Source organism: Salvelinus namaycush, chromosome 21 (genome assembly GCF_016432855.1).
Source record: "Salvelinus namaycush isolate Seneca chromosome 21, SaNama_1.0, whole genome shotgun sequence".
In the NCBI taxonomy this organism is placed as follows: Eukaryota; Metazoa; Chordata; class Actinopteri; order Salmoniformes; family Salmonidae; genus Salvelinus; species Salvelinus namaycush.
Window position 1 is genome coordinate 36,163,243 of NC_052327.1, and position 16,188 is coordinate 36,179,430.

General features: G+C 41.1%; 1 protein-coding gene across 1 annotated transcript; it reads right to left on the bottom strand.

Moving 5' to 3' along the window:
• Nucleotides 1-3,928: 3,928 nt before the first annotated feature.
• Nucleotides 3,929-14,816, bottom strand: LOC120066333 (TBC1 domain family member 15-like). Its single transcript, XM_039017644.1, has 17 exons — nucleotides 14,717-14,816; nucleotides 12,838-12,936; nucleotides 12,686-12,760; nucleotides 12,129-12,288; nucleotides 11,312-11,519; nucleotides 8,373-8,475; nucleotides 7,966-8,178; nucleotides 7,522-7,650; nucleotides 7,121-7,224; nucleotides 6,785-6,879; nucleotides 6,254-6,370; nucleotides 5,927-6,027; nucleotides 5,695-5,794; nucleotides 5,318-5,415; nucleotides 5,001-5,117; nucleotides 4,774-4,860; nucleotides 3,929-4,655 (listed from the first exon to the last, which is right to left on the bottom strand). Exons 1-17 carry the CDS (start codon nucleotides 14,738-14,740, stop codon nucleotides 4,452-4,454), a joined length of 2,034 nt encoding a protein of 677 aa, XP_038873572.1. The 5' UTR covers nucleotides 14,741-14,816; the 3' UTR covers nucleotides 3,929-4,451.
• Between the last annotated feature and the right edge of the window lie 1,372 nt (nucleotides 14,817-16,188).

Consider the following 16,188-nt stretch of genomic DNA (forward strand, 5'->3'; position numbering starts at 1 on the left):
TCTTTTGTGCCTACAACTCAGTGCAACGATTTTGATGTTAAGGTAGACATGTTTAAGTTTTTTAGAAACATCCATTTAAGGGAATACTTTAGCTCTCCTAATCATGATATTTCTACTGAACATGTAGGTTGCTCAAATCAAATCAAATCAAATCACATTTTATTAGTCACATACATATGGTTAGCAGATGTTAATGCGAGTGTAGCGAAATGCTTGTGCTTCTAGTTCCGACAATGCAGTAATAACCAACGAATAATCGAACCTAACAATTTCACAACAGCTACCTTATACACACAAGTGTAAAGGGATGAAGAATATGTACGTAAAGATAAATGAATGTGTGATGGTACAGAACGGCATAGATGGTAGATGGTATCGAGTACAGTATATACATATGAGATGAGTAATGTAGGGTATGTAAACATTATATTAAGTGGCATTGTTTAAAGTGGCTAGTGATACATGTATTACATAAAGTTGGCAAGATGCAGTAGGTGGTATAGAGTACAGTATATACATATGAGATGCGTAATGTAGGGTATGTAAACATTATATTAATTGGCATTGTTTAAAGTGGCTAGTGATACATGTTTTACATGTATGGCAGAAGCTACTCAATGTTAGTGGTGGCTGTTTAACAGTCTGATGGCCTTGAGATAGAAGCTGTTTTTCAGTCTCTCGGTCCCTGCTTTGATGCACCTGTACTGACCTCGCCTTCTGGATGATAGCGGGGTGAACAGGCAGTGGCTCGGGTGGTTGTTGTCCTTGATGATCTTTATGGCCTTCCTGTGACATCGGGTGGTGTAGGTGTCCTGGAGGGCAGGTAGTTTGCCCCCGGTGATGCGTTGTGCAGACCTCACTACCCTCTGGAGAGCCTTACGGTTGTGGGCGGAGCAGTTGCCGTACCAGGCGGTGATACAGCCCAACAGGATGCTCTCGATTGTGCATCTGTAAAAGTTTGTGAGTGCTTTTGGTGACAAACCGAATTTCTTCAGCCTCCTGAGATTGAAGAGGCGCTGCTGCGCCTTCTTCACCATGCTGTCTGTGTGGGTGGACCAATTCAGTTTGTCCGTGATGTGTACACCGAGGAACTTAAAACTTTCTACCCTCTCCTCTACTGTCCCGTCGATGTGGATAGGGGGGTGCTCCCTCTGCTGTTTCCTGAAGTCCACAATCATCTCCTTTGTTTTGTTGACGTTGAGTGTGAGTTTATTTTCCTGACACCACACTCCGAGGTCCCTCACCTCCTCCCTGTAGGCCGTCTCGTCGTTGTTGGTAATCAAGCCTACCACTGTAGTGTCGTCTGCAAACTTGCACATACTCCGACTCCTTTTAGAAGTACAAGTTATTTTATTATTTCTTTACCTCCAGCCAATCGCAATCACTCTATTGAGACATATTGCAGACTTGTTGAAAAATATGTTCATCTCCTTAAGAACAGGAGTACATATTTTTCCATAATTTAACTAAGGATGAAAAACAAGCTTTGCTTGATTTACAATCCGATACGTCAGCCTTTACCCGCCCTGCTGATAAGGGTGGGTCGGTTGTACTCATGGATAGGACTGTTTATGTAAATGAGTGTTACAGACAACTGGTTGACAACACCTTTTACAAGAAACACAGAAGTGACCCCACTGCCCAATTTCAGAACACGTTCTCTACTGTCCTAGATGGGTATTTAAGTTCTGGTCAGATAACCAAAAAATAACAACTTTTTGGCTATTCAACACCCTAAAATTGCCACTTTTTATACTTTGCCGAAATTACACAAGAATGTTACAAAACCTCCAGGGTGCCCTATTGTAGCGGGCATTGATGCAGTAACGGCCCCTCTATAGACTTTTGTTGACTTTTTTATTAGACCACTCGTAGAACAGCTCTCCTTCTTTGTAAAGGACACCAGCAGTAAGTCTGGGACGTATTTCCATTGTGGTCCTGATGCCATTTCATGTCTGCCATTCTAGCCATTTCAATGAGCCTGTCCTTCTATAGCTCATACCACCAGCCTCTTCTGGTATTGGCCTACTGTACTTTAAACCTGATCTACAAAACCATGATTGGCATTTGATCAAAGGAAAAAGGGGAAAAAAATGGAGTACTTCAGATACGGTTTAACATCTGTTGTCCCCATCCAATAAGGTGTGGTCTTCCATCATACCCCTGGAAATGACAACATTGAGACAATCATGGACGGTGAATGTAATGGACAAAATTCTCATCTTCATATACAATTTACATAAGCTATGGTGATAGTTGGATTAACTAATATTGTGTATCATCACACCGAAACTGATGAGACTGGGTGTGTTTGGCTTCCCAACAAATTATGCTGTCCATTCTGAATACTCGGACTCTTTCTGCCATTCAGTCATTATCAACCCCAATGTTTACAGATAGGTGAGTAAGCACCTGTCAGTCAACACAAAGCAGCCTGAGCCTCTTCTTTAATGAAAACCCAGGGAGATGACAGATAAATAAATCATAGTTGTGGGCAATAAGCTATCGGCTGACTGAGGCAATTTCCTGTGGGACAGGAAATGAAAGAGCGTTGGGAGACTGGAGCCGAGGCCGGGGTGCTGCTGCTTTGTTCTAACTGCCTGCCCATTATGAGCAGATCGTTGTGATAGGCAGGCTACCTCCACCTCACTCTTCCCATTCCCTCCCAGTCTGAGACCCTCAATCTATGTCTGAGACATCTCCAAATGTCTTCCATCAAAGACACAGGCATCACTGTGAAGTGTCCTCAAGGCTGAAGAACGTCACGTCCTGACGTCTATCAGACTTGAAAGGGCGAAATGCCACTTGGAAGCTGTGCATGGCCTGCATTTTAAGTGGAATTATGGGGGAAGACGTGAGTTACTGATACTTCAAGCAGCAGTGAAATGACTCACAGTGTGACATTTCTGCAAAACTTCCTGAATCACTGGAAGAAGTAATTTGAATAAAAAAGGGCGTATACCATGTAAATATTTGAGACAAAGGCTAATGCAGATTGCTGACATTACGGAAAATTGCAACAACAAAAAATCCAACAGGTTAAGGTTTTCTTGCAACACACCAACAACACAAAAGCTATATCCCCATGTGAATTAGGACAATGCCTAAAGTGACAGGAAACAGTTCTTGTAAATACGGATCTGTTATCAGTGCACACACACTACCGTACATTCATTTTAACTGAACTATTCATTTTCAAGTGAAGATAGAGACGTATTCTTAATCCGAGGTCAAGTGCATTATCAAACTATGAGATGACAAATTTGTAGGCAAATCACTAAAAAGAGTATTTCAAAACAGTAGAAATACATCCTATTCTTAGTAATTTGGCTAAAAAAAGTTGGGAAATGACAACACATGTAACACGATCAGTCACATATCAACAGGATAAATTGAAATAAATCTTAAAAGAACTGCTTTTATTGCCTTAAGTATTAGTCCACAACTCAATGAGTTCTGAAGAACTCACTACTGTTTTCTTCCTGGGCTAGATACAGTCCACAATTCAAATTGCTGGAAAACAAGCAAAACATAATTTTTTAATACTATGGTATAACCAGTCAACAAAATTGTAATATCATTGATATTTTGGAGCCCAAAAATCAGGTTTAGTTTTTGCCAAATATGGTCAAAGAAAGTCTTACAGGAAAATGTTACGTACAAGTGATGTGGGTGGACCGGACCCAACCTTGCTCAAATAGTATTTTTGGGCCACGTCTCCGAGGTGGGACCTGATCCTTCTACTCAAGAGGCTTTATCAATATAGTACCAGATACATATGAAATGAGAGTTAAAATTAAATCTTTCATCACTAAGAAAAGGTCCAATCTTATGAACCTAAATACATGCATTGGTACTGGAGTTTGAGTACACAATCAAAGGCTATATTTTTATTTACTGGGAAAGCTGAGTAACAAGGACATGTTGGTTGTTGTTTTGTTCTAAATATTTTAATCTTTAAAAGTGTCTTATTATCACAGAGCGTCAAGACAACACATATTGCACAGCCTTTTGTCATTTACTACCAAATTAATATTCAGACAAATCTTAACTCTGTAGCCTTTCCTTAACTTTTCAAATTTTGAATCAATAAACATTGAAATCCCAGGACTATATTTTAATACTTGTGTGCATGACTCAGGAAAAGGTTATAGTTTAAATAAAAAACAGCACATTATTACTTTACAATGCAAACTCACCTTGCCCGTCTTTACAAAATATCCTTAGCAAGGATTGAAGGAATGACTTACCATTTCAATGAAAGACAATATGGTACAAGAAATTACAAAAACAATACAATTTGAAATCATTTTTACATTCTTTTCGCTTCAAATTTCTTCTTAAGGGTACTTGATAAACTGGTTTCAGTTACAAACTTATCCAATAACTGAATCCAAAATACTCTTTCTGGTATGTGGACATTGCAAAGTCTGTGTGAATGAAATTGTTCACTATGATATGAAGGAGACTTTGCAGCCGTTGTGAGTAGGGGGTTCTCTGTAATGTCTGTTGTGACCATTGGAGAAGACCTCCTGTCTCTGTGTGGGTATGGGGGACTGAGGTGAATCAAGAGTTCCAAACTCCCTCCCTTCTAATCTGGGAAATGTGCTTTCTGTGTTGAATCCCAGGATCTCACTTATTGAATGAGGCAAATCCTGAAAGGAAATGAAATAAGAAAATGTATATATATACAACCAATATGTAATTATGAATCTGCAGTTTATTGACTTAATTGAAAGTATAAATAAATAGCAATCATTGAACATACTGTACCTTACAACTTCTGATCTGCATACAAATAGCCTCTGATTTGTGAAGGATTTCTTCAATGTCCAGCTTCATTGATAGTTCATTGATGTGCTGTGATAACATACAAAAAAATTACATTTAAAACTAAATAACTTAGAAAACACTCCAAACAGCCCACCTTGAAAATATGTCTGATTAAAAAAAGAACTCAACTGACAAACCAGTTGAAACTTGCAAATAACAGCTGTTACCTTGAGGATCTCATTGAAGCCGTAGTTTTCCTCCATGATTTTCCTTTTCTCTGAGTCTAGGATGGCACAGCACACCAGCAGATGGAAGTTTTGGCAGGGCAGGCCAGTCCACATGACCTGAGCAGAACCAGGAAGTCTTATTAACAAGATCCATCAGAATGCATAAAGATAAACCATGAAGTCAAAAAGAAAAGTAATAAAAGCATCAACTTGAATCATTAAATAAATCTCATAAGCGCGAGACTGACAGATTGACTTCCCCCTAAATTACAAGGGAGACACATACGCTGATAGGTCGATGGATGAACAGCACTCACCTCCCACAGACGAAGGACATCTGGATAACTGAGCTCCCTCTTGAAGCGGATCAGTAACCACCGGAAACAGAAATACAGGTAACCTGAATCCTGTGACTCTGGAGGAACCAAAACAAAACACTGATGAGGAGAAATCAGATGGGACCAAGGATGGTAGTCAGTCGCTACTTCCTTTTCAAAGATAGGTTGTTGTTTTTAACTAAATTAAAACTATAAAATACTATTGGTATTGGTTGATAATCTGCATATTTGCTTAGTTTTCTTTTCAGGATTTGCCTCAATCTTTATGGCTTCATGCAAAATAAAAATATATAAAAGTATATAATACTTTTGTAAGTTGGTCCTAAACAGGTGAATGTTTGAGTTGTGTTACGTACCGAGGTAGTTCCAGAAGGCCAGGTCCAGCAGCCTCAACAGAGTACTGAGCTGGATCAACTGAGTCTTCATGCCCTGCATCGGCTCTTCGAAGTTCTGGTGCTGCGCGCGCGTACACGCACACGTTATGGTTGAGTCATGAAAGGGTCACACTCAGGCACATCAAAGTTAACATTGACGAAACAAAACTAAACTATCAGCAGCAGACAAAACAAAGCTAATCTGATTACTCACCATTTGATCCATGAAGGAGACAAAACACCAGAAGGCATCCACCTCGTTGTCCATCACATAGAGGATCGGGGAGAGGAGGTCACTCATACCCTGAACATAACCTGGAGACAAGTACAAGGAAATATTCCCACAACGTTAATTAAGGTGATCGTAACAAAAACCGCACTGATATGCAGTTATCAGCTCATGATTGCTGTTACCACAGGTAAATTACAATAATTTCTTAATAAGGGACATCGATTGCATCTATGCCAATCAGATAACCTTTTCATTCACATATAAATGATCATCTCTGCTGCACGTCTTGGCAATAATGCTATAACTTACCCAGATCAAAATCATACATGCAGTACGTCATCAAGACGTCATGTAGTAACACCAGGCCTGGGTTGTCTATGCCTTCATAGAACCTGTTGGTTCTGTCTGTTCTGTTCACGTCCTTCTCTGAGAAGACAACACATTCACAGATGATAAATAAAGAACCATACAACGCCTAGTTCAGGAATGGTACACCATGCTAAGGCAGTCATTACAGATGCATCCCTGAACAAAATGTATCTAAAAGTGCATTTAAAATCACAACACATTTAACAGTAAAAACAACACAAGTGATGAAACAGACAAAAGCCAATAGGCTTAAAATGACTTGTAGATTTGTGTGCATTGGGTATATGTTGTGAAATTGTTAGATACTACTTGTAGATATTACTGCATTGTCAGAACTAGAAGCACAAGCATTACACTATACCCGCAATAACATCTGCTAAACACGTGTATGTGACCAATAACATTTGATTTGAAATGAATCATCAACAACAACTCTCCTAAGACAGCAGGGTAGATATATATATATATTACCTATCAGGCTCCTGCAGTCTCTTAACCTGGAGTTTCTCCTTTCCTGCTCCTCACTCACCGACTTCCACTGGAGCTTCATCCTGAAGTACTCATCCCTTATTCACCAGGGGGAAGCAAGAGAGGGAAGAGAATATCTTCAGAATTACATTTTACTTTGCTGATATTTCACAATCACATATGGCTCTGCTGGTTAACAAAGGCCTTATGACCTTCATGGTAAGAACAGCCACTTTGATGGTAATGAAACCGCTCAAAATCTGCATTTGGCTATTCCTGTCTTAAAAGAAAAACATGTCCGTTTCATATATAATGTCTCTCTTGGTAAAGCACACATACGTTTTCCTCCTCTGTTGGCCTTTCCGCTCATCATAGGTGCTGTCCCAGGTGTAATACCCCAGCAGAAACTTCCAGGCCTCTTTCCTCACTGCATGGCACAATCCCTGCAGGATCAGCACAACATTAACAGGAATCACTTTACAGACATACCCAGAATTTTTATGGATAGTTAGTTACCACACCAATGTATCTAGAAGGTCTGTTTGGCGGACACACATTAAGCCTAGCCCTGGGCTAAATAGCATGTTCAATAGAGATTCTCCATTTAAAGTGCCTTTTAGTCCCGTACTAGGCTTATTCTGTGTCTGGGAAACTGTCCCAGAGAGTTTGGCTGGAGATTTACTAGAGAAGGTGCTTCATCATTCTGGTAATTTTACAAATCCCCTCAAAACTCAACGTACGCCTTTGAATATGATTTTCTTGAGTTGAGGGACATTTTTCACCCTTCCTTCCTGGTCCTGGTGCTTAGCCCAGTCCTCTGCAGACAGTGGCTCCCTCCTGGTTACCTCTGGCCTGGCGCCCAGGTCCATCTGAGATAGACAGAACAGAACGGCAACCAATAAGACCATGCACTCTTCTGCACTGTAACCACGTTAAAAGACAAACCCCAGCTGGAGACCAAACACCTATTGTGCCACCAGCCGTTATCATTACACCCTGCATCCAGCTGCTGGCTTGCCTCGGAAGATAAAGCCATAGTCAGACCAGGGGATCCCCTACTCACTAATCACATCAGATGTAGTGTACGCACATACAGCAACGTCCAGGTGCAAGACACAAGTAAAGTCATGAAATAAAGATAATGTAGGCATAGAATGGTCCCGTAGTTTTTATGTATTACTCACCCTGGTGATAACCTCAAAGCCAGGTTCCTCCTGCTGGTTGATCTCCAGGCCAGGGATGACCTCTCCCAGTCCCAGGATGTCCAGGTCAGCTACCTCCTCATGGGGCTGCCGCTGCTGTTGCTCCAGCTCGGGGCCGCGGAACGCGTCGAAGATGTAGTTGGTGACCTTGGAGAAGCCGCCCAACGTCGTCACATAGGGATCCTTCTTCAGCTTCTGTTGGGGAAACAGGGTCAAAATAATTAGGCAACCAAACTGAGGTAAAAAAAAAAACTCACTGAAACAGAGATGTACTACCTGAACTAATCTAATAACAAAAACTAAATTCTGTGCAAACCGTTTTGCTACAGTAAGTTTTTTTCCATACAGGTAAGTGCCATTCGTATAACAGGTATATGTACGACACATACAGTAACAAGGCCGTAGTTGTTGTCGTCCAGAAGGTTCTCGAAGGACTGAGAGAGAGCTCGGTTGGGAGTGCTGACCAGCAGGCAGGTTTCATCATCTGGGGCCCTGAAAACATGAGGAAATAGAGAATTAAAAAAATATGTATTTGTTGTCATCAGCCTAAGTAGAGATCCATCCCTATCAAGTGAGCTCTATTTCAGATAAAGGCATTCTATATGAGGGGAGGGACAGAACACAACATATACCCTATACCTCAAAAACGTGAGGGATTTCTTTGTCATGCAAAGCCCATGAAAGCCTCAATATTATTCAAATTCACGTCAATTAATAAAGGATTAATCATACAAAAATAAGATATACAATGTGAGACAAGGCATGGTACAGGATGTGATGTCATTCATCGCCTGTTTTCAGTTCTAACCAGACGCCTGGCTGAAAATGGCCGGCCGGCACTTAATCCAAACAATTTCATTATGAAAAGCCATGATAAGAACTTTAATAACAGCTATCTGCTCTGACTGCGATAGAGGAGCACAGTGCCTCTATATAGGGGGAATTATCTGTTGTGATATTTGCCTCAAACAGAAAACCAGACTCTTTCATGAGGAGAAACTGCCCGCTAACCCCAACATCAGTCAGTCAGACAGAAGAGGGGACCAGGAGAGGGAAACCAACTGTTTGCTATACACCTTATGCAAATCACTAGCATTAGCATATAGATAAGAAACACCATGAAAAGTCCAGTGTTTCAGCTGATAAAAAAAATACTTTGTCAGAGCCCAAAAAAGGAAAAACACAGGTAGCTTAAGCAATTGTACCTACCAATTAACCCCTGGTCTAATGGTGGGCATTGCTACAAGAGGTAATTTTGGCATTTATCCCTCAAAACCAAATCAAATTTTATTGGTCACATACACTCACAATAACATCTGCTAACCATGTGTATCGAAATGCTTATGCTTCTAGATCCGACCGTGAAGCTGTATCTAACAGGTAATATCTAACAATTACACAACAAAACCTAATATCTAAACAAATTCCACAACAAAACCTAATACACACAATCTAGTAAAGGAATGGGATGAGAATATATAAGTATAAAATAAATGGATGAGCAGTGACAGAGCGGCTAAGATGCAATAGATAAAGAATAGATAGTGAAGGATACAGGATACAGATGAGTAATGTGAGATATGTAAACATTCTTAAAGTGGCATTATTATAAGTAACTAGTGTTCCATTTATTAAAGTGGCCAATGATATCAAGTCTGTGTAGGCAACAGCCTCTCTGTGCTAGTGATGGCTGTTTAACAATCTGATGGCCTTAAGGTAGAAGCTGTTTTTCAATCTCTCTGTCCCAGCGTTGATGCACCTGTACTGACCTCGCCTTCTGGATGGAAGCGCCTGTTTCCTGAAGTCCACAATCATCTCTTTTGTTTTGTCAACGTTGAGAGGTTATTTTCCTGGCACCACACTCCGAGGGCCCTCACCTCCTCCCTGAAGGCCATCTCTTCGTTGTTGGTAATCAAGCCTACCACTGTAGGGTCGTCTGGAAACTTGATGATTGAGTTGGAGGCGTGCATAGCCACGCAGTCATGGGTGAACAGGGAGTACAGGCAAAGGCTGAGAGCGCACCCTTGTGGGGCACCAGTGTTGAGGATCAGCGGAGTGGAGAGGTTGTTTCCTACCTTCACCACCTGACGGGGTGGCCCATCAGGAAGTCCAGGACCCAGTCGCACAGGGCAACGTCAAGACCCAGGGTCTCAAGCTGAATGATGAGTTTGGAGGGTACTATGGTGTTGAAGATGAGCTGTAGTCAATGAATAGCATTCTTACATAGGTATTCCTCTTGTCCAGATGGGCAGTGTGATGGCGATTGCATTGTCTGTGGACCTGTTGGGGTGGTAAGCAAACTGAAGTGGGTCTAGGGTGACAGGTAGGGTGGAGGTGATCTGATCCTTGACTAGTTTCTCAAAGCACTTCATGATGACAGAAGTGAGTGCTACGGGGCGATAGTCATTTAGTTCAGTTACCTTAGCTTTCTTGGGAACAGGAACAATGGTGGACATCTTGAAGCATGTGGGGACAACAGACTGGGATAGGGATTGGTTGAATATGTCCGTAAACACACCAGCCAGCTGGTATGTGCATGCTCTGAGGACGCGGCTAGGGATGCCGTCTGGGCCGGCAGTCTTGCGAGGGTTAACACGTTTAAATGTTTTACTCACGTTGGCCACGGAGAAGGAGAGCCCACAGTCTTTGGTAGCGGGCTGCGTCGGTGGCACTATTGTCCTCAAAGCGCGCAAAGTTGTTTCATTTGTCTGGCAGCAAGACGTCAACATCCGCGACGGGGCTGGTTTTCTTTTTGTAATCCAGTCTAAGAAAGTCTCACAAATAGGATTGATGCTACTGTGTAACTACTGTTTTCTTAGACTGTCTGTAAACATACACACTCATACAGTGTCTTTATACTGAGTCATTGTCCACACTGTCACTCATTCACTGTCCTTTGGAGTAGTAATAAAGAAAATAATCAACCTGTGATTCAAATGGGCTCAGAAGCTCCCTCTGCTGGTGATACACTACACTGCATCCACTACGGTAACATTACCTGGCCTACATAACATTGTCAGAGATCATTTAGCATCCACGATTCCACTTGGAAACAAAATTGTACTCCTGCAATAACCACGGTATTGGATGGAATCAGAATAAATCAACGTCTGATCCTTGTTCCTCTCTAGGTCTCTTCTTTCTAACAACTTTTCACTGACCACGTCTGCTCCTGCTGGCTCTTTGGCTATTTGGTGTCTACAATATAGCACTTTGTGACAACTGCTGATAAATCAATTTGATTGATTAATCGTCAAACCACTATTTTCCATTTCAGAGCCAGTTGGACCATGCAGACTAGTTTAGCAGACCAGACACAGAGACTCACTCTGTGATTATGATGTATCTCCTCAGGCAGTCAAGGAAGCCTTCACTACCCCCCTGGTGGAAGTGGAGGGATGGCAGTGAGGTGGATGGCTCCTTCATTCCGAAAACCAGACGGGACCAGCCCTCCTCCTTCACTGTGATAGACCTCAAGTCCCACACACTGAAGGTGAAGGACCACTTGCTTTTCTCATGCGTGTGGTTCAATGCACCTGGAAGAAAGCAAAGGAATGAATCCAAAGTTTCATTCTGACATTATCTGTTAAGTCAACATGCAATTTAAACTAAGTTCAGTCCTTAATAAACCAAAAGTGGAGATTGACAAAGGAAAGCCCAAACCTTGGCAAGAGATTATCATTCTTTCATATATATATCAGGGGGATATACAAGAAACACATTTCAATGACATCCTGAAATATCACGGCTTTCAGCCAATCAGCATTCAGCCAATCAGCATTTATAATTGTAAATAATGTATGAGTGTTGGGGTATGACCCTGGCCACCTGTAAAAAAATAAATAAAAATAAATAAAAAACAGTGCTGCCTGATTTGCTTAATATAAGGAATTTGAAATGATTTATACTTTTACTTTTGATACTTAAGTATATTTAAAACCAATTGCTTTTGGACTTTTACTTGAGTAGTGAGTAATAGTGAGTGACTCACTATTAGTCAACTTCTGCTGTAAATGAACTCATGTGTTGAGTGAATAAGTCTGAAGGAAGCCTCAGCAACAAAGCTCATGTTACATGTAGGATGTATTGCATTCCAACCGTGGTCCTGGGCGAGCTACAACGAATGCACCCAATTGTTCACCCACCCTCTCCGTTGGAGCAGGGTTTCCTCTTGGGAAAGGAGACTGCGTTGATCATGTCCCACTCGGTCTCGTAGCTTTGCTGCTGCTCCAGCACCACGGCCTGCTGAGGTGACGACCTCTCTTCCCCAGGACAATAGGCCCACTCCATCACTGAGCTGGAATCCTGGGGGAATGGAATGGATTTGCCTCGTTAACAACATGATTCAAGCCTTTACCTATCATTATCATTCAAATTCTAGAATCTTAAAACAGATGTGTGAAAGGTGCTGCTAACTGTTAGAGTTCTGGAATTTTCTGAATCTTAAACAATGTTAATGGGAAAGTTATTGAAAGGCGGTTGTTTGTGAAGCCTATCCCTATCAGCCATTGTTGAAAACTTTGACAAATACACACAAATCTTCTATAAAGATGCATCAGATAATACCCTTAACACTTGTGATCTGAAACGCATTACCGGTTTTCCATCCAATTTACATGGTGGTAAATGTACACTGCTGCTGAACAACTGGGTAGCATTTCAGTGAGTAAAACATTTTTTTTTTTTAAAGAAAATGTCAAACCTTGCCAGCACAGAGCATGTTGGATGGATCAACAGTGTCCTCCAAGGGTTTGTATTCCACGATGATTTCACCATCCTGGTAATCATTAAAAACACAATAAGCAATCATGCAACCAGCAATTAAATATTATAAATACAATCAACAACTGATACCTTATCAATAATCCGTAGGAACCCAGAAACAAGCAGATCTTGCTCTTCACTGTCTTCAGTATTTGAGTGAATGAAAACACCTTCATGTTCAAATAACACCTGAAGAAAAAGACAATACAGCAGGAATATGAATAGGTGATATTATTTCCAAACAGCTTAGCTAGCTATGTGTTTTTATATTGCCTTAAAAGCCTACCATTGACATTCTACATGTTATTCTTCCTCACTATTACTAAGAATATTGGCCAACAATAGTTGGCAGTGGGGTAAAGTACTCAATTAAAAATACTTTAAAGTACTTCTTAAGTAGTTTTTTGGGGTATCTGTACTTTACTGTTCATATTTTTGACAACTTTTACTTCACTACATTCCTGAAGAAAATAATGTACTTTTTACTCCATACATTTTACCTGACACCCAAAATAACTTGTTACATTTTGAATGCTTAGCAGGACAGGAAAATGTTTCAATTCACGCATTTATCAAGAGAACATCCCTGGTCATCCCTACTGCCTCTGATCTGGCGGACTCACTAAACACACATGCTTTGTTTAAGCAGTAAGGCCCGAGGGGGTGTGGTATATGGCCAATAGACCATGGCTAAGGGCTGTTCTTAGGCACGACTCAACGTGCGACATAACACGGCTTTCAGCCAAAATCAGCATTCAGGGCTCGAACCACCCAGTTTATAATTGCTGATTGGCTGACAGCCGTGGTATATCGGACCATATACCACGCGTTGCGTCTTGCCTAAGAACAGCCCTACCCATATACCACGGATATGACAAAATATGTATTTTTACTGACAGCCATTTATTTACAGATTGCCAGGTCACACTCCACCACTCAGCCATTATTTAAGCGATAAGGCACGAGGGGGTGTGGTATATGGCCAATATATCATGACTAAAAGTTGTGTCAAGGCACTCCGTGATGCGTTGTGCATAAGAACAGCCCTAAGCCGTGGTATATTGGCCATATACCACACCCCCCCGTGCCTTATTGCTTAAATAATGTCAGTGTTGGAGTGTGACCCTGGCTATCTGTAAATATAAAAAACAAGAAAATGCTGCTGCCTGGTTTGATTAATAAGGAATTTTAAATGATTTATACTTTTGATACTTAATTAAGTATATTTAAAACCAAATCATTTTACTCAAGTAGTTTCTTTACTTTTATTCAAGTATGACAAGTGGATCATTTTTCCACCACTGTCTAGCAGTATAGTAACACGTTACATATAAGTGCACTTGCCAACTACAACAACGAGACCGTTGGATACGGATGTCCACTGAAACATCATTATTGACATTTGCGTTCATTGGTCAGTTAGGCTCTCATGTGACAGAGGTAGCGATCTCAGAAAGAACAGTGCGGTATAAGATGTACTACTAAGAGCAATTTCGAAAACCAGTCATTTTAGTGGGAGGGTAGCTAGATGGCTAGCTAGGGAATCCATAACTGAACCAAATAGCCAGCCAGTTTAGCTAACAAACTACTGTAACTAGTTAGTGTTATAGACCAGCAATGAGCTAGCTAGGTAACGTTAGTAAGATGCTAATTGGGTAAACACTCGGCCGATTAATTGATGTTTTTTGCAACTTGAAACCGGAAACAGAGTACAACACGAGGTCATAAATTCAACTACCGAGATATATTGATATGTTTTCGTGGCATTGTGGGCGGTAAGCCAGCTAACGTTACGTTAGCTAGCAAGAAAGAAAAACAGCTGATGGAAACCACCAACAGTGGGGAAGATCAAGCGTCTGTATCAACGGACTCTACTCCATCCACAGTTATATTCACATTTATTGATAGATACATCTGAATACGAAAAAACTGACGCAAAGATATTCCACAAGTTGTGCATTTTCAGTACCTTGGGAGGAGTATCAGCCGACATATCGCCTATTATCACTTACGACGACGTAGCACAGCTCACGTGCCTGACAGCTTCCACAACAACAGTGACAAGTCATCTTCCGCATTTCCATAGCAGCGCAGGCGCATTAAGGCTTGGGTGTTACCACGCAGACGGAATTCCCAAATAAAGGGACCATCTAAAAAGTGCCCGTTTTGTTCTGGATTTTCTTGATTAGATGGAGAGGCAGGTGCATTGAATATAGCCTGTATCCCAGAGAGAGCCTTGGGAATATAAAGCTCTGGTTTACCCTAAACCAAGGGAGGCAGGTGGGAGGAGCTATAGGAGGTTGGGCTCATTGTAATGGCTGGAATGGGAAAACATGGAACAATATCAAACATGGAAACCACATGTTTGAATCTGTTCCATGTATTCCAGCCATTACAATGAGCCAGTCCTCATATAGCTCCTCCCACCAGCCTCCACCTCCTTAAACTTGGTCACAGTCACAACCATTGGCCATAAAATGGCCAAAACCTGTAGTGTTGGATATGTCATGGAACAGGACCACATTGCTAACATATACTGAACAAAAATATAAATGCAGCATTTATGCAGGGGTGTCAAACTCATTCCACGGAGGGCCTAGTGTCTGCAGGTTTTTGGTTTTTCCTTTCAATAAAGCCCTAGACAACCAGGTGTGGGGAGTTCCTAACTAATTAGTGATGTTAATTCATCAATCAAGTACAAGGGAGGAGCGAAAACCCGCAGACACTCGGCCCCCCGTGGAATGAGTTTGACACCTGTGATTTAAAGTGTTGGTCCCATCTTTCATGAGCTGAAACATAAAAGATCCCAGAAATGTTCTATTTGCACAAAAAGCTTATTTCTCTCAAATTTTGTCCACAAATGTATTTACATCCCTGTTAGGAAGCATTTCTCCTCTGCCAAGATTATCCAGCTACCTGACAGGTGTGGCATATTAAGAAGCTGATAAAACAGCATGATCCAAAACCACAGGTGGACCTTGTGCTGTGGACAATAAAAGGCCACTCTGATACATGTATTTTTTTTTTTTTTTCTGGGGGGGTGGATCAGCTTAATATTGCGGAAAGAATGTTGCTTCCAATGTAATTGTCTGCATCATTTCCAATCCCCCATATTTTTTTGGGTAAATATATATATCCATTCACGTATGCATACATATACACATATATACATACACATACCTACATAGACATACATACTTTTTTAAAGAGTATACCTTTATTATTATTCCCCGCAAACCCTACCACCGATCCCCCAATTGGAGTAAACTGATAAACATTTCTGTTTTTACCTTCAATTTATACATCTTATACACATTTTACAGACACAGTCTACTTTATAATAGTTCTCTCTTGTTTGTTCTTAGTCCTTCCTCTATTTCTGTTGTCCATCCAGTTTGATTTCCACTTGTAACTGTGCTATTTCACAATAGCTCCGCACCT